This window comes from Triticum urartu, chromosome 7, assembly GCF_003073215.2.
Source record: "Triticum urartu cultivar G1812 chromosome 7, Tu2.1, whole genome shotgun sequence".
Classification (NCBI taxonomy): domain Eukaryota; kingdom Viridiplantae; phylum Streptophyta; class Magnoliopsida; order Poales; family Poaceae; genus Triticum; species Triticum urartu.
Genome location: NC_053028.1, coordinates 678976147 through 678993644, shown reverse-complemented (window position 1 = coordinate 678993644; position 17498 = coordinate 678976147). Strand labels below are relative to the sequence as shown.

The window sequence follows — 17498 nt, the reverse complement described above, 5'->3', positions numbered from 1 at the left end:
ATAAATGATCCAACCTTATACTAACTTCAATACAAAATTAATATAACGTTGGATCATCTATTTTAAAACCGAGGGAGTAGAAACTATCGGATAGACAGCAACAAAGACAGAACGGCACATGCACATGCCGTGGGGGTAAGCCCGGACGCGCACGAAGACCGAAAGGGACGGTCGCGACGCCGTACGGAGCCAGGAGAAGGACGGAGATGGATGGCAGCCGGGGTATGCAGGCGTGAGTTCACACGGCCGCAGGTGTTGAACCTCCACGTCGTTTTCACCGCCGGCGGCGGCGCCCGCCTTGATCAGACGCCGGGGTAATTCTTCTTCTTACGAAACCGCTAATTAGTTAGTTAATCTGTTTGCATTCCTCTCTGCTCAGCATACTCAACTGTTTTATGTGCGTGTCACTGTCGCCGGACGGCCTCGGAATTGTACTATATTTTCCTCTAGTTTGCGTCGGGTGAAATTATACAGAGTATGTACGCACGCGACTGGATCACACCTTTAGTATTTAAGTATGCACTGCTTAACAGATAATAAGAACTATGTACTTGTCCGGCCGCCGGTCGTCCACTTCGCAAGATAATCAAGTCAGATACTGACTAGCTACCTGCAAACGGACCTAAGGGCATGTACAATGCATAGCCTTAAGGTGATGCCTTGCATGTCATGTAGGATCGGATAAGACATAAAGTAGGTTCGGCTTCCAGGAGGCGGGTTCAAGATCTGGGCGGGCGCGACCAATGCGAGTTGGAGACGAGGTGACCGCGTTGACCAGGACACCGTCGCAGATCCCCATCTTGCCGTCGGGAGAGGAGCTCGTCCAGGATCCCCTCTTCTCCATAGATCCGCAACGGAGGTGCTGAGGAGGAGCTTCTTCTCGGGACGCCATGAAGATCGTCAAGGTGCGCCCCCACGCCCCCTCCCCTTGTCTGGGTATGCTAGGGAGTGCAATTCTTGTTTCCTGTCATGGTTCTCTGTAGTTTTAAACGCCTCTGGATAGGTCGCACTCCAGATCCCGCGTCGGCATGGCACCACTTTGACACAGAGTCAGCTTTCTTCTTCACTAACCAACACATTACAGATAACTCTGTTTCCAATCTAGAGATGATGCATACAGATGTAGCAAAATCAAAAGTTCTTTCTGTATTCAGAATAAATTAGAGTAACAAGCATGTGCAGGTTGCCAGTTTAGAATTTAGGTACAACCACTCTTTGCTTGTCTGCTACCCGTGATAAAATTAATACACATTACATCTAAGTTGGTTCCAGTGTCATATTCTACCAACAGCCCACTCAAATTGTTCCACAACTCTCTATTTTTAGCTATGATTGTGTTGTGACTGTACTTAGTTCTCATCACGTTTCGTTCGATGGAAATTCAGGGAGGGTGATGTGCTTGAAGATGACCTCATTGGGAGTCTGAAAGTGTGTCTCCCTTGGCATAAGCACCATGGGAAGTAGAGACAACCGGCTCCGTCCTGCTCCAACATCGCCGTCCGTCGACCCAACGAACAAGAAACGCATCAACAGGAGAAGCACGGCACATGTACATGTACACATGCACTTCTTTCTTCCTGATTTTTTCTTCCTCTTTCTTCCAGTGCCTTGCTGTTAGAGCTTCTCTTCTTGGACCATCAACGGATAGTTGTATGCAGGCACTCTCATTTGTCTCACCCTTCCGATCCTTTCTGTGATTGCTAAATACTCCCTCCGTTCCAAAATAGATGATCCAACTTTGTGCTAAAGTTAATACAAAGTTGAGTCATCTATTTTGGAACGGAGGGAGTATTATTTAAGACAATTCCTCTTGATAGCATGTTTTGCCATGATTGTTGTTGTTGTTTATTTAACCAAAAAATAGATTCTTCTGAAGTTCAATGTTCCAATGGAGTATGTATTTATGTGCTTGCCTAATTATATCATGCCAATTGCTTGAGCAGCAGGCACTGGTAATTATTTTCCTAAGAGTGATATTGAGTTTCAGTAACGTAGACCCATCTGTTAATTTCAGTCTTTGGTGCTTTTGCGGATATTTAATGTTGTTTCAATTGGTAAGATAATGGGATGCAACACTTATTTTACCAGTTCTAAAGCATGACTAAGTATGGAAAGACAGGCAAGTGTTATTTTCTCTTGTAAACTTCTTTTGCTTGTCTATCTCCCTACTGGTATGCAGGTCTTTAATTGATAGTTTATTATATATAGTTTGCTTTATATAGAGTTTATTATATAAAGTGATCTCAAGGCGTTGGGCATCTTGATGGTAAGTGCATTACACATCATGCCAGATCATGCATTTTGCAAGAATAGGCATTTCTTGGCTCCTCACATCCTTCATCCAAGATTAATCTCAGTATGGTCTGGCTATACTTTACATAAACTGTATACTCAACTGTTAAACAAGTACACAGAATGACAGAAGTACTTAGAATGCATCATTTTGCTCAGGAACTGGACTGAACTTGCTTTACAGAAGTACTGCATGCACTTCTATTTTTTATCCGACGATATGGCACATAAGTTAATGCCAAATCCAGTGTAAAGTAATTCTTTTGTAAGTCGGCATCATTATTTTTGCATATGTATATTTTCATTCCAGGCGCAAAGGTCAAGCTTACGGTGCATGTTCTTTTAGGGTCCTAGGAAGAAGAGTACCTTTTCCTTGGAATCGAGAGCATAGGGCAATGCCATGGGGTACCATGTTGAAAAGTAGGGAGATGTGGTATTTTGTTTTGCTCATCTGAAGTTCGGCATGTTTTATTGACATCTTGTAAGGCTACAGGTAAAACAATGTGGGGTCTCTTTTATTGGCATGTTTCTGTCTTGGTAAGCATGCATCAAACAGGCTTAGGTTGGTTAGAACAAGGTGTGGCGGTCAAGGGATGATGCTGTAATATTATTAGACTGCTGTTATTTCTGGTGTGCATGCATTTCTGGCCGGACAAGCTGGTTAACTGATGCGGCACTGTGTCAGTGAAACTGGGGCAATATTTTCATTGCTGTATACTATTGTTACACATACGATTTCATAGTTTGGCAAGTATCACAAAATTTGTGGTTAAGTCATTTCTGAATAATGTTTAGTTTCCCGCTTGGCATGCTTCTTTACATCAATCGATCAGATTCACCGCCGTTGGCCAGAGTTGCGCCTAATTCATACTGATGTTAAGGATGAACTCTCTATTTTCTAATAGATCAGACTGGATTCTATGTTCTGTCCATGCCCTGTTCACTGGCATTGCCTCTTGATTCCCCTCTTAAGTAGAAGATCCACAGTAAGCATAGCAAGTCCACTTGAGGAGCAAATGTTGTTTATCACCGCATCTCTTCTCATGTTGACAAGCAAGCCCGATATCTATGAAGGTACACCTTTGTGCTTGGTGGTAAACCTGTTTCTTTTTCAGTTATGTTCAGCATTTCCTTGATCATTTTGTATTATTATTTTAGTATTTTGCTCTGCATTAAGATTTATGCACGGTCTGGTACTTAGAAGAATATATTGTTGGTTTGTCGATGATTTTCTCCTTGTTTGATTTTGACATTAATTTAACAATGAGTACTTAAATTCTGAATTCTGGAGTGCATGGCAACTATATAGATCCATTATAATTTGGTTTGAGCTATGCGACAGAAATAAGCTTCATGCTTCTCTCAACATAATAGGCACCATACAAGGCGGCGACGGCGTACCGCTCAATACCTGCAGCCCCTGGTATGGACAGGAAAATATGCTGAGCTTCTCGGCCTCGATGACGTCCTCGTGCCTCTATCTAAAATGGCAGATATGTTTGTTTCTCTGGTGGGACTGCAGTTCTTCCGAAGCTTTGCTTTTCGGTATGACATGTTTAGTACTTTAGTTATGCTTCTCGGGCAGCATTTGAATGGTTCTCAGACTACTTTCTCTTGTGATCGCTTTAGCGATGAGGAGATTCGAGTGCATCTTAATTATTGACACCTCATTCTATGACAAGCTCGGCAAGAAAGGCAGCAGCTGACGGGAGGATGTACCGAGGCCTGCGGCGGACTCAGGTGTGTGTGCTCGTTGGTGGTTTCAGTTTCGTAATTCCCATTACACCTAGCCTCTGTTCGCTCAATCTTTGAGAATTTTTGTTTGTCATTGCATTGTTGAGTACGTGCAGCAGGATGGAAAGCAGCGAGCAACGATGCATACTTCACGGAAGCCTGCTGTTTCTCCTCGCCAAGACCTAAGATAGCATGAGGTCCGCGCAGATAGAGGCACTCATGCAGGAAAGAGACGAGGGAGCAGCTGGTGGTCCGGACGACGAAGATCAGCTGAACGTTGGCTCCCATGAAGTTGATTGATTGTGCCTCCGCTTTTGTGCCGCTTGCGTTGCTTTTGAACCACTGTCATTTGTGTCATTGGTGATGTAAACTATAAGGACATATCAATAATATCTATGACTCCTAAGGCTGTTCTCTTATCACATGTTTCCATTGTTGTGTACTTGTTACTTTTCGAGTCAGAACCATGCAATAACGTGGAAGGGGCATGCTTAACCTGGCAGCACCCAGCTTTCTCTCAGGCGGCGCGCCCCAACCGCTAGTATACAGTATTGTACTTCATTTCTGAGCATGCGAAGCTTGCGATTCTCATGCCACAGCGCTAGCTTTACACTCACATACTAACTACTCCTTCCGTTTCTAAATATAGGATTATTAGAGATTTTTAATGAATGTAGATGTATTTTAAAGTGTCGATTCATTTATTTTGCTTCGTATGTAATTTGTATTGAAATCTCTAGAAAGTATTACATTTAGAAACGAAGGGAGTAGTACCGTAAAAGCTTATCACTTTTGACAAGATTACTTTGTGCTCCATGCATACCACGCCTTCGTATCCGTTGGACTATTGGAGAGCAGGTCGCTCACAAAGGATTAACGGAACGAATGAATGTTCGGTGGTCATGATGCATGCCAAGGGCAAGTTCTTTTGAACAGATTTTGAATTATCTCGGTCTGAAAAATCTTTAGCCAAAAGAACTTGATTGTCTTTCAAAAATCTTCAAAGGATTCTACAGAATCCTAGTGCAATCCAAAATCTCCAATACAGGTGAATTTTCCCAGAATCTTAGGATTCTGGCGAGTCCCGCCAAAGAAAATGATTGGAGTTAACAGAGCACTTTTTATGACATTCATAAATCACTTTCATACTCATTCGACTAGATACTGTTAAAACAACAAAGTGTTAATAATTCATCAAACAATTTTTGTCTAAGGATAATAAACACATTTGAACACACCAACTCTTTCCGAAATCTCAAACTACAATCTCAGAAAAGAACTCGATGACGGATACTGGGAGAAGCAGATTCTTTGAGAATTTTCTAGAATCTTGATTCCGTAGAATCCTGCGTGAAAAGAACTGGCCCCAAGTCTCTTCATAGGAAGGGCAGTATACTTTTTGCTGCAACAATACCGCGACAAGCAAGAATTGTATGATTCAAACCAACTTAATTTGGTAGTACACAGAAGGTTGAACCGGATCCCCCCCTCCCCGCGTCGCCTCCTCTGAGGCGACTCGGGGGCAACCCTAGCGCCGCCACCGCGGTTCCCCCTCCCTCTTCCTCCTCTCTGCCGCTGCCAGAGGGGCGCCCAGTGCTCGACGTGCATCCCGGATGATGGTGGCGGAGGGGATATGGCGCCTCCTCCTCGGATGGAGGGTCACGGGCCTCGGGGCGATGGCCCCGGTCGGCGGCGTGCGGCGCGACCTGGGCACCGGCAGGTGCTGGTGGGTGGCCTCCCACGGCTGTGTGGGCTGCGTGGAGGTCACGGTCGTTGGCGCAGCGGCGGCCCCTCGTAGTCCGCCGGGCACCATGGTGAAGCTTCGGTGCCGGCCCGATCTGCTCCGATCCGTGGTGGCGCTGGTCCCTGGCGGCGGTGTCCATCGTCCCATGGTGCCGGATGGCCGGATCTGGCATTTGGGTGTGGTTCCGGGGGAAACCCCTGGCCGGCGCGGCGCCCCCCAAAGTCGACGTCCTGGGCGCCAAGCCCCTCCTTGGAGGCTTTAGGGTGGACCCCCCTCCCGCCTCCTCCCTAAGCTCCGGCGAAAGCCAGTTCTCCCCTGGTTTGGGCGTCGACGGCACCTCGGTGGCGTGTTCCTTCTTGAAGGCGGTGGTCGGAAGTTGCTCTTGGTGGTGGAGCGGTCAGTGTCTCAGCTCCAAAGCATGGTGGCATGGTTGTCCTGCTCCTCTTCTTCGGCCTTCGTCATGGATGCGCGCCTTCGTCTGAAAGCACGCGTCCCTTGCTCCGTGTTGCCACTGCTGGATTTGGTTCTCGTCGGGTTGGCCTTCTGTTGCTCATGGGTCAGCATTGTCTGCTTTTCCTATGGCAGCTCGGTCACCTGGAGCTGGGCTATGTGTAGCCACTTTGCTCGTCGCCGGTGCGGCACCCATCGAGCCTGGTTGAATGGGTAGTGGCCCTCTGCGACAGTGGAGACATCTCAAGTATTGCCCAAGTTTGGCCATGGATGTAGCTGGCGCTCGATGCTTGCACGGCTTGTCCCTCCTCCCAAGTACCTAGTTGGCTAGTTGGTGTAGGCGTAATGATGGTCATCGGCTTCCATGCTCTATTGTTGGCACTGTGTTGTTCTGCCTAGCTCTATGTATCTTCTTTCCGCTTTGCATTGCATTCTTCCCTTTGTAATGTGATGTCTCTGTAATCCTGGTCGGTTGATGGCTTTGTTAATTCAAAGTCGGGCTAGGTTCGAGCTCTTCTCGGGCTCGGCCGGCGTCTTTTCTCTAAAAACCAACAAAATTTGGAACCATGCATGAGACGACCGGAATCTAACGGACGAACAGAGGGAAGATCTAGCATTTGAAGCTTTCTTATGCTTCACCTTTACGTTGGTTCGCTAGCTTGCTAGCTAGGTTGGCACCTTGAGTTCGTGGACCGTTGACATTTCGTGCAGACTTTTTTATACATAATCTGGGTCAGTTTCAACGATACGCTGCTGCTAGTGGCCAGCTGCTGACTCCCTGAGAAATATAGGTGTATGTCAAGGCAAGGGTCAACGCCAGGACATCAATGGAAGGTGGAAACAGCTTTCTGATGGGTTTGGCGACTTGCATGCATGCCGACTTTCCAACGTTGGTTCCTTGCGGCGCGCATGCAGATGCAGGTCATGTTAGGCAACGGCATGGCGGCACCAATCGGTTGGAACGCATCAGGGCTTGAGACTAGCCTAAAGCTTAACTATTTTTAAAGTCAACGGCGTTGACCTAACACAACCGAAGCTGCAAACATGAAAGACAGCAGAACATGCAGTTGCTGCCTGCACGCGTGTCGGATGTGGTCACGTCGCGTGCATGCGGTTCCACTTCTCACGATCCGGTGGCCGGCCGGCGACTTGTCGCGGACCTTGACCCCCGTGCGAATCCATTGTACTAGTACGTTCTTTTGCCAACTTTCCCCGGCGAGATTCATGCACGTAAGTGCTACTCCCTCCGTTCGGAATTACTTGACTTGGATATAGATGTATTTAGAATTAAAATACATCTAGATACATCCATTTCTGCGACAAGTAATTCCGAACAGAAGGAGTATAAACGAGTCACTAATTTGCTCGTGGTGGTCTCCCTGATACTACTCCACACGTGAGTTGGAAACCGGACGGTTCCTTTGTCCGAGCTAGATTTTTAGTGGGTTCACCCAATATTTACCCACTAGGCCACTAGTAGATGACAAGACTATGACCGAACGATCAAGCACGTGCCGTAGTAAAAGTATACAGCACTCCTTGGCCGGCCCCAACCAAGTGTGCTTGGCTATAGATGGCCCATTCGAAAAGTCCATAGATGGACGAGGGCAAGCACACGATGAAGTATTCCCGTCGACGGATCTCCGGCTTGTACTAGAAAAGAAGCGATGCGGCATCCGTGTCGGAGATCCGGATGAAGACTTGGTAAGCTTATCTCGGGGCTGACGACGCGGATAGGACGGATAGAGGGGCAACCGGTCAAGACAGAATGTGGAAACTAATTTCTCGCATGGACCTTTGTGTATACGGGATCATCAAATCACGAAAATCTTTTGCGGCACCACGTGACATATGTGGCAAGCAATTCAAATAATTCAAAAAAAATAACAAAAATCTTTTGCGGCTCCACCCGGCACCGGGATACGACTCGCACGGGCAGCGTACGCTACAAGGGGACAGCGATTGTGCAAGCGTGCGTTCACATGGCCGCCGGTTGTTAACTTCCAAACGGATTGATTTACTTGTCGTGGTTTTAGTTCAACTTTAAACTAAAACCACGACAAGTAAATCGGAACGGAGGAAGGATATTTTTGACGATCAAGGAATGGACTTTTGCGGCTTGGTAAACTAGTGCTTTTCTTTAGATCTACTAGTTCTTTCTTTTTTGAGTTGTTGATTATTTTTTGCGATAGCTACCTGCTTATTACAAACGCTCAATAGTCCATTTTTAGCACGTGTAGCTTTTGGGTTTCCCATGCCACGGCTCGTACCTTTCGCCCTCCTGCATGCATGCATGCACACGAGTCGGCATAATCGTGGAGTTTGTTTCTTCATTTCCTTTTGTGCGGCATCGATGAGCTATTTAGATTTGGTCGATCCAGAAAGAGGTGACGTGTAGGTGGCCGTTGGAGCAGGTCTCTCCTTGCGAAATGTCCAGTAGTCATGCATGATGCATGCAAATTCTTAACAATTTCTTCTGAATTAATCGATCAAACGGGAGAATATTTATTTTGACCAAGATAGGTAAGAGCATTTGAAGCCTTCTTGGAGCCTTTTAATTAGCTAGTACTTTTTTTTGAAGGTTAATTAGCTAGTACTACTACGCACAAAGAGTTGCTTTGACGTCAAACCAAAAAAAAAGTTTGCAAAGAAACGAGAGTTCATTTTTAGATGAATAAATATAGTAGCCATGAGTGTTGACCTTTCAGGGTAGACTTCCCTAGGGCCATTTTTTGTCCCTTGCCGTGCTCATGCATGCATGCAGGTCGCTGATACGTAATTTTTTTTTGTATGTAAATGACTTGTCAGTATGATCACCAGAGCCGGCCTTCGTATCTACGTGTGCATCACCGCATCTGGACTTCTGAAGTTTTGGTACGTCCAGTTACGGGTCAGAGCAGAAGAGCACGGAAGCTCTAGCTAGTGGCCGGCCGTCCGCCGGAGCACTCCACTCCACCCCACTCTGCCCGGTCGATGGATGTGTTGCGCACGTGCGTGACGGCGGTGCGGCGGCCGCCGGCGATGGAGGAGCGCCATAGCCTGACTTCGCCCCTGACGTGGCACCGCACCCGGCACCCTGCCCGCGCACGTGCATCACAGCTACTAACAGCCTGGTCGCGGTTTCTGCCGGCGATGGAGGCTGCCTGGACAAGTCAGACTTCATCTCTCCGCCACAAAATAGTCAGATTCCATGGACTGGAACGGAACGGATGGATCGTCCGCCGCGCGAGGCCACGCCAACGTAGAGTAGCCGCCGGGCACATGCACGAGGCTTGCGTCCGACTCCGCGGTCGTCCAGTCAGTGGGACTTGGCCAATGATCGAGTGGAGTCAGTAGGATCCAATCTAGTTTCTACGACTAGTCAAGGTCCGTCACAGCGAAACTCATGCAATGCAACGCACTCCCTTTATAAATATATAAAATATAGACGTTTCAGAGACTTGACGTTAAGGGGCGAGTAGTAAATTGTGATATACTCCTGGTCCAAAATAAATGTCTCAACATTGTATTAACATTAATACAAAGTTCACCCGCAAAAAAAACATTATTATAAAGTTGATAGAAAATTAAGACACTTGTTTTGAGGCGCAAAGAGTATGGTGATTTCTGGACTTCATCCTCGCGGGAGTCAAAACCATGATTGTTTAATAAGTTGGTGGATTACAGTTCACTCACTCGATCGGTTATAAATCGAGTAGATCATTTAAGCACGTGTATGCATGTTTGAGTTTGTATGGTCCTCTCAGAGATAAATTAGTATTCACGACTCCACGGTCGAACAAATGAACAATCCCGCCCTGTGGAACCACAAGCACCGCGGGATCCTTCCATTTTTCTTGCCAGAATCTAGAGGGGACATTAGCTTGGCTTCTTTGGGACCGATGACATGGATAGAACGGATCAAGGGTCACACCCGCAACACGAGTCCTTTCATTTTTAAAGCATCGAGTGACCTTTTCTAGCTATTGAAATGAGTTAAATGTTTTTGATTAAACAAAAGATGTAAATGAACTCTCAAAGAAATGAAACTTAATATGGTGTCATTATATGACACCTATACCACGTGGTAATTTTTTTGATAGAGTTACAAAAAGAATCTGATGCAACTCATTTAGAAATTGAACAGTCTTCGGGGAAGTATCTTGATTTTGAAGGGAAATATGGCAGGTGTGAAGGTGAATTTGTTTTTGTTTCATCATTTCCTCTTGAATGTATTCCTATGTTTAGTTTATGCCATTGCAAGGTTTACGATCAAATTTGTGACTATTCTGGGTTAATGTCATATATTTAGCCATTTGATGCATTTATAGTAATGAACATAAATCATATTAGAACTACACGTACATTAAAAGTGTCAAACTATTGGTGAAAACATACCTTTTAATTTATTCACTATGTATTTGTGTCATATATTGAAGTAAGAACTACACGCTCATTAGTTGGATAATTGACACGCGTGTGCCTTGAGGCCACGTCTTCTGTTTCCAAACCGCCTACAAGATAGCATTTTCAAATACTTTTAAATTTCTAACCACATAATGCACATGTCATGCATAACGACGCCATGCAAAATTTCATAGGTTTCAGAAAACGTTAGAATTTTCTGAAGAAAAAAAATCAAAATCAATTTTACATAATTATAATTAAATTTGTGTGCTTGAATTTTCACATACACATACTTAAAAGTACCAAACTTTCATTTCAATACACCTAAATATTTAATTCGTGATCTTTCTTCCAATGTTCAAAATTAATTTGAAATCTGCAATTGTAGTTCAAATTTGAATTATATCCAGTTAAATACAAATTTATAATAAATACCTAAAAATAAGAAATAATGAAAGTACACCGTTCAAATCATTTTCATACAATATCATGGTTATATAAAAATTGCATACTGAAATTTTAAAAAATTGCAAAAAATTAAACAAAATACCTACTTGTTTGACCAGCTGTGGCGGAGAAAGGTAGGTGCCCGTTCCTTGTATACCTCCCACCACAGCTAATGTAGTCCAAATCACTGGTCAAATTACTAGTGGCTGACTAAAAGTTTAGCCCGCTACTACTGACCTAGATATCATTGGTGGATGGTCTTGCAGCATGCGCCACTAAGGAGTGAGCCACAGCTAACCAGTTCCCAAAAACAACTGGTGGGTAGCTATTCGTGGCCGCTGCTAGTAACTTAATATCAGTGGCAGGCAACATTTTCCGCCGCCATTGGTATCTAGCCAAAATAATAGTGGCAGGGTCGTGAGTTTGCCGACCACTAAGGTAACCTCATCTATAAACAGATTCTAAGTAATGGTGACAAAAAACGGAAAAAGCTTGTATTGAATTGTTGTCACTTAGGGTTAATGTGTGTTAGAGGGTTCATTGGAATCCTGTAAACACGACAACATATCATCTTGCTAAATGTAGTTTTTTTTTTTTTGCTAAATGTAGTTTCACATGTAGTGTCTCCTATATGAAGCTTTTTTCCCTACCAAATAAAATAATGACCAAATAACATCCTGAAGCATTTTCTTCAGTCACCACATACCATTTTAATTTGTATGCCAATTTGTTTTGCATTTTCATGGTTCAATTAATATTTTCATGACATTATATGCATTTCTATGCATTGTTGAGGCGTAATTCGAATACGAATGACAGCCCCATGCAGAATGCAGGAAAATGGGGCAAACAATCTTGTTGATGTTTTTGAGCACATGCTCATGTCTCCATGATTATAAGGAACCAAATTACGCACATTTGGTAGGTGTTGTTAACGGCGAAAACGAAGCTAATTTGTCTTGAAATCTCAAAAGATAGAGATAAATTTTGAAAAAAAACTAAACTTGCATGGTATCATGATATTTCCTAAGTAGGCCGTAGTAAAACTTGCAATCAGTTTGAGAAAGTTTGGCCTGCCGCGTGCTTACAAAACGGAGCATTTCGGAGGAACACTTGGTTACCGTATGGGGACAGGTCAAGTTTAAGTGCGATCTGATGGTCCCTTCGTCGGGCGGCCTTGAAACTTTATCTTTAATCAGACTTACCATTTTAAGCAATATTCATTTTCTTGTATTTTTATGGGTTTATTTGATATTTTCAGGACATTACGTGCATTTCTATGCATATTTCGAATACGACCTAGAGCTACATGCGGAAAGGCAGGACAATGGGGTGAAAAATATTGTTGATGTTTTTGAGCATGTGTTCATGCCTCGACAGATTTGAGGAATGGAATTGCCTAATTTTGCAGCAGAAAAGTCAACATCAGTTCGCACGCTCACTAATTTGGAAACAGTTCACCAGTTTACATGTAGATGAACTGCGCAAAATATTCAATACGTCATGGATGCATAGAAACGTCGCGCCACCATCGTCGTCGTGATATTCCTCGGCTCAGAAGAAGTTTCCAGAGGAGCTCGTCAAGTCGATGATCTCCACTGGTTTCATTGCGGCGACCGCCGGTACTGCCTCGGCCGGAGCGACCGCGGGGCCTCTCGCTAGGTCTGCCGCGGTCAGCGAAGTTGCCTTCACCGCGGCGGCATTCCCCAGGGCAGCCGCGGACGGAGCCACCGTGACGCCCGCGTGGGCATCGCTCACGTCAGGGTTGCATCGGTGGTAGCCGTGGCCGTCGAGGTGCCAGGTCTGTCGCCGTAGGTGCAAGTCATGCGCCGGCCCTCTCTCTTGAAAAATGTTTTCCTGAGTATATTCTCTTGTGCTGGCAGGTTTTCAGTCAGGCAGCAGGGATCCGACCAGCGGAGACGAGTGCCGCCTTGAACCCGGGGTCCCTCGTCAGCGTCGCCGCCATCTGCTCCGCCAGGTTCTTCCTATCGGCGACCTGCTCCGCCGTCGAAGCCTCCTGCTTCCGCTGCTGCTGGACAAGCACCGGCGCAGCTGATACGCGGACGGCGGCTGCGTCGCCGCTCTTCCTGCCACCAGAGCCTTGTTGCTTGGGCGGCTGCGCGTGGTTGTGATCGCCGTCGTACGTGGCCACAAGCACGGTCTTGTCCTCGGCGCTGCGCTGCACCTTCTTCTTCACCTGGCACGACGGCGCGAACGAGCACCGGAAGTAGGCCCTCGGGCACGGGTTGTCCTTGGTCACCTTCTGCCCGTACTTCCGCCATTGGTACCCATCCTTCACCACCTGGTCGTCAAAATCAATCGCAAATTAATTAGCTAATTGGTGGCGGCTACAACTTTCGTCGCGATCTATAATCACGGGGAAGAAGATCGACGGAAGTTGGCTGGGTGTTCGTTACTTACGAGGCTGAGGTCGGCGGGGTCGGCGTGGACGTAGAGCTTGGAGACCCTGCTGGCCTTGCACTCGTCGGCGCGGACGCGCTTGCTGTTGCACGGCTCGTGGACGGACGTGCACTCCGCCTGGTCGGGGCCGACGGGGACGCTGACGGCGAAGCGGCCGCTGCTGCCGGACACGGCGAGCGGCGGCGAAGGGTTGCGGCTGGCCGTGTCGAGGCTGTCGCTGCGGGGGCGCTTTCTGGTCGCCGACGCCGCGGAGCGGCCCTCCGATGTCGTCGACGACTGGCGGTGGCTGTTAGCCGCGGCGGCCGCCGCCATCATGCCGCTGACCTTGCCCTGCAAGTCAGAGTACTTGGCCACCAGCGCGCGGAGCATGTCGCTAAGCTTCCTGTTCTCCTTGCCCACTCGCTGGAGCTCGGCCTCCAGAGCCACAACCACGTGATTTTTCTTGGAGGACATGAAATCCTCCTCCACGAGGTCCCTGGTCACCGGAGGAGCCCGTCGTGGCCCGCCGACGTTGAGGCCGAGGCTGAGGGAAGTCTGCCCGATCATCCACTGCTCGTCCATGTCTTCCTTGAATTTGCAGTAGCTCAAGAATGGAAGAAGTCGAAGAAGAAGACCGGGAAGCTAGACGGGCATGAGCTAGAGAATGGAAGACGTGGCCGTGGCTTGGAGGAGGCGCGCAGACATCAATTTATACAGGGGAGGGGGAGGGGACATGGGAGGGTAGGAAGGAGGAAAAATCTTGGGGTGGGCCGGGTTCGTCGTCGTCATCGCGTTTCTTTTGGTCGCCGTGACCGCGATAGAATATGTTTAGTGAAGCTGGCAAGAAGTGGTACTACAAGGATTTGTTTTTGTGGGTGACAATCAGCATGAAGGAATGGATGGATGGATTGGGAGATTGGGTTGGAGGAGTAAGCGGGAATTGTTTGCCTAGTGGAGTGGGGCGGGGACAGAAGAGAAGCACTTGTTTCCTTGGGGTCTCCGTTTGGTCAAGGAGAGCCATCGCGTGCCAACAAAGGGGTGCTTTAATGCTTACATTTTGGCACCCCAACAAAGAAAAATACATGTGGCCTGCCTTGATTTTCTTTAATAATCAACAAATAAGGATATATGTGGTTTTTGCCGGCTTTTCAAAATCTATGTCGCCGGGATTTTCTTACGTATAAATCGATGCCAAAGTCGTCCTATGTCATCCAGTTGAGATTCGAATAGAAGACGGCTAGTACAATGGACTTGGACAAAATGAAAAGAGAGTTAGCTCATATCTTTTCGACACACCAAGAAAGAGATTAGGCACACCGAAAAGAATTCATTTTTACCACTTTGTGGATGTCGAACTATTTACAACCAAACTTTCTTTTCGAAAATTAAAGACGCAATATACCAATCTATAATCTATAATCTATAATATCTAAATAGTTCATCCCCACTATATTATTTCTCTTGACATGCAGCCTATCCACATCAGCAAGGCAGCCACATCAGCGTTCCACTACTGACTTACAGATGGGACCAACCATGAGTTGACCAACATAGACAATGGCCACAGCAGCGTTCAGTTACCAGCTACAGATGGAGTCCATTCCTCTTAGAGCATGTCCAATGGGGGCGCTAGCGAAGAGGCGCCAGGACATATATCCTGTTCAATCAGCAGTTCGGCTTTTAATTCCTGGCGTCGGTCAGGCATCGACGCAAGAAGTGGAGGCGAGCGCTTGAGCCGGTTTTGCTGTAAGGTATAATTACGCTGCTGCATCTGCCCACTTTGTTAGCGCCTAAAAATTAGCGCCATGCATTGTAGCGTACCAGCGCCTGCATAGTTTTTTTAATTCTATAATATAATTTTATTTCTCTAAGCGCCCATATAAGCGGCTTGCATTGAACATGCCCTTAGCCCGTTGGCTGCATGCTTGCATGGGAAGGTGAACAAACATGGCAATCCCCCGCAAAAAAAAAAAAAAAAAAAAAAAAACAGACATGGCAATGATCACGGGAGTTAGTTGGCTATTTCGGCTGCAGTATGGACTGGCTGATTTACGTCGCATACCTTTTATACGTTTTTTGAAGACAAAACGATTGTCTCTCCAGCTTCCACCCACTACCGTGTACTATCAATCATCTAGGCCGATCGGCTTCCACCGAGCCCCTCTACTCCGTGTCCATAAAACGAGATAGAATACCGCGATGTGCTCTCGCCCCTCTCCTCAAGTTGCAACTCCACCAGTCACCAGAACATCCTTTCCCCCGACGCGAGGTGTAGCGGCTGGGTAGAAATCTCCGCTTGAGGGCACTCCTTCGGCTCTGACCGTACGTCCACTCGCCTCTGACGGCTCTCCGTCTACGGCACGACCTCCGGCCCGCCTCGCCTCCGACGACTTTCAGTCTACGGCACGACCTCCGGCCCGCCTCGCCTCCGACGACTTTCAGTCTCCGGTACGACCTCCGGCATGTCTCGCCTCCGACGGCTTTCCCTGATATCTCGGGATGCAGCGCCAGTGGGCCGGCTCTGGTCATCGGGCCCATTGCCTACGACGGATGTCCCGATCTAGCATGACGTCCTGCTGGTGCAGCTGCGTCCTCTCCTAATGCTCCTGCTATGATGTTGGTTCCGCCAGGAGTCTCAACCTGGCTTCACTAATCACAACTGGAGGTTGAAGTACGCATGGCCTTACTTAAATATTTCATGTCAATATATAGTGCAGCACAGATGAATCCTATGTAACTATGATGAAACTATCTATATAAGGAAAGTCCAACAATTGATGTTTTGTCTACGTACTGCCGACCTTTATGCTTTTGTGTTTTGATAATTTAGCAACTGACCTATTCTGTTGTACACAGATTTATTCTGCCTATAAATGTCCCAATTCTGTAACATTAATTTTAGAACGGGAGAAATTTACTCCCTTCTGTTCCTAGAATAATTTCTTGAGTTAGTTACTTGCTACGTTATAGAATTCAAATACGCTTGACATAAATTACTAGAAGTAGTCCGCTCTGTCCAGGATTTTAAGATCATGGAAAGTTTTCACCCTACCAATTAGTTTTTATGCCTGAATACTATGGTTGATATATAGAGGGAATGAACAAAGCATTCACAATAAAATAATATATAGGTTGATATGTCTGCTAATTAAAAGATTGTTCACGGGTCACCCGCAAAAAAAAAAGATTGTTCACGGGTGAAATATCAATGTAGGAAATACTATGGAACAACTCCAAGCATATGCTCACCCAGTTGTAACCAATGATTTTGTAAGAAAATGGCATGACGCATCTCTGAAGAGGGCAAAATCCAAAAATGATAATGCATAGTCCTCTTAAATGGTACCACAATTGAAGGATGAATTATTCATGCAAACGTAATAAACTTTATGTAGTTACAATATTCACATTTTAAAGGTGCAACTATCAGATTATGATTCTAACTACTATTATTCAATATGTAAATGTTGATCCTCTATATTATTACTATGATTTCCCGCAGCAACGCACGGGGTATCATCTAGTATAATTAATTTTTGGATGACTCAAGTTGTGAATGTGGTTTATTTGTCGAAAGAGTCTCTTTTAATCAATTGCGCCTTTGATTGATATTATGGTTTTCGACCCAACTTTTGTATTATAAACGAGGCCAGTCTTCTCTATGAGGCATAATCAGAAGCACTTTGCCCTCTTGGCCAGGTCTCATAAAACCTTGCAATTCGCATGTCCTAAATATGAAAACTAAAACTCAGAAACATTCTAAGAAGGAGATAATTAAAATCAGTAATATTCTTAGGGATCTTACCGAAGTCTAGCTGCTAGAAAAAATCAAAGCCAGACAAACATATAGAGATATATATGGAGACTAGCTATTTGCCGGTGCGTTGCAACGGGGCTATATATATATTCCAGTAAGATAACATCAATTGTGTATGTCTATAGCCATAGCTCAACTTAAACAATTCTAGCAGAAACTCGCAATTTTTTTTGAGCATCAGTACAGACACAAGCGCTCATATACACGCGCATACACTCACCCCTATGA

At 45.9% G+C, this 17498-nt stretch overlaps 1 protein-coding gene and 1 long non-coding RNA gene across 3 annotated transcripts; one reads left to right on the top strand and one right to left on the bottom strand.

The window, feature by feature from the left end:
- Positions 1-1799: 1799 nt before the first annotated feature.
- On the top strand, positions 1800-4442 carry LOC125523604. 2 transcript variants are annotated; one of them, XR_007290304.1, is made up of 4 exons: positions 1800-3366; positions 3667-3837; positions 3975-4032; positions 4143-4442. It is a non-coding gene; the product is annotated as an uncharacterized LOC125523604 (long non-coding RNA). The 2 variants fall into 2 exon arrangements; XR_007290303.1 differs by having other exon boundaries at positions 3922-4032.
- A 7944-nt stretch (positions 4443-12386) lies between these two features.
- LOC125524166 (WRKY transcription factor WRKY28-like) lies at positions 12387-14120 on the bottom strand. The gene is made up of 2 exons (XM_048689236.1): positions 13475-14120; positions 12387-13355 (listed from the first exon to the last, which is right to left on the bottom strand). Exons 1-2 carry the CDS (start codon positions 14033-14035, stop codon positions 12945-12947), a joined length of 972 nt encoding a protein of 323 aa, XP_048545193.1. The 5' UTR covers positions 14036-14120; the 3' UTR covers positions 12387-12944.
- Between the last annotated feature and the right edge of the window lie 3378 nt (positions 14121-17498).

Bases quoted from the DNA above. Each gene is read 5' to 3' on its own strand.
- LOC125524166 (XM_048689236.1), bottom strand. From the start codon at position 14,035: ATGGACGAGCAGTGGATGATCGGGCAGACTTCCCTCAGCCTCGGCCTC. The intron at 13,356-13,474 runs GTAAGTAACGAA...TTTGACGACCAG, and splicing joins ACCCCGCCGACCTCAGCCTC to GTGGTGAAGGATGGGTACCA.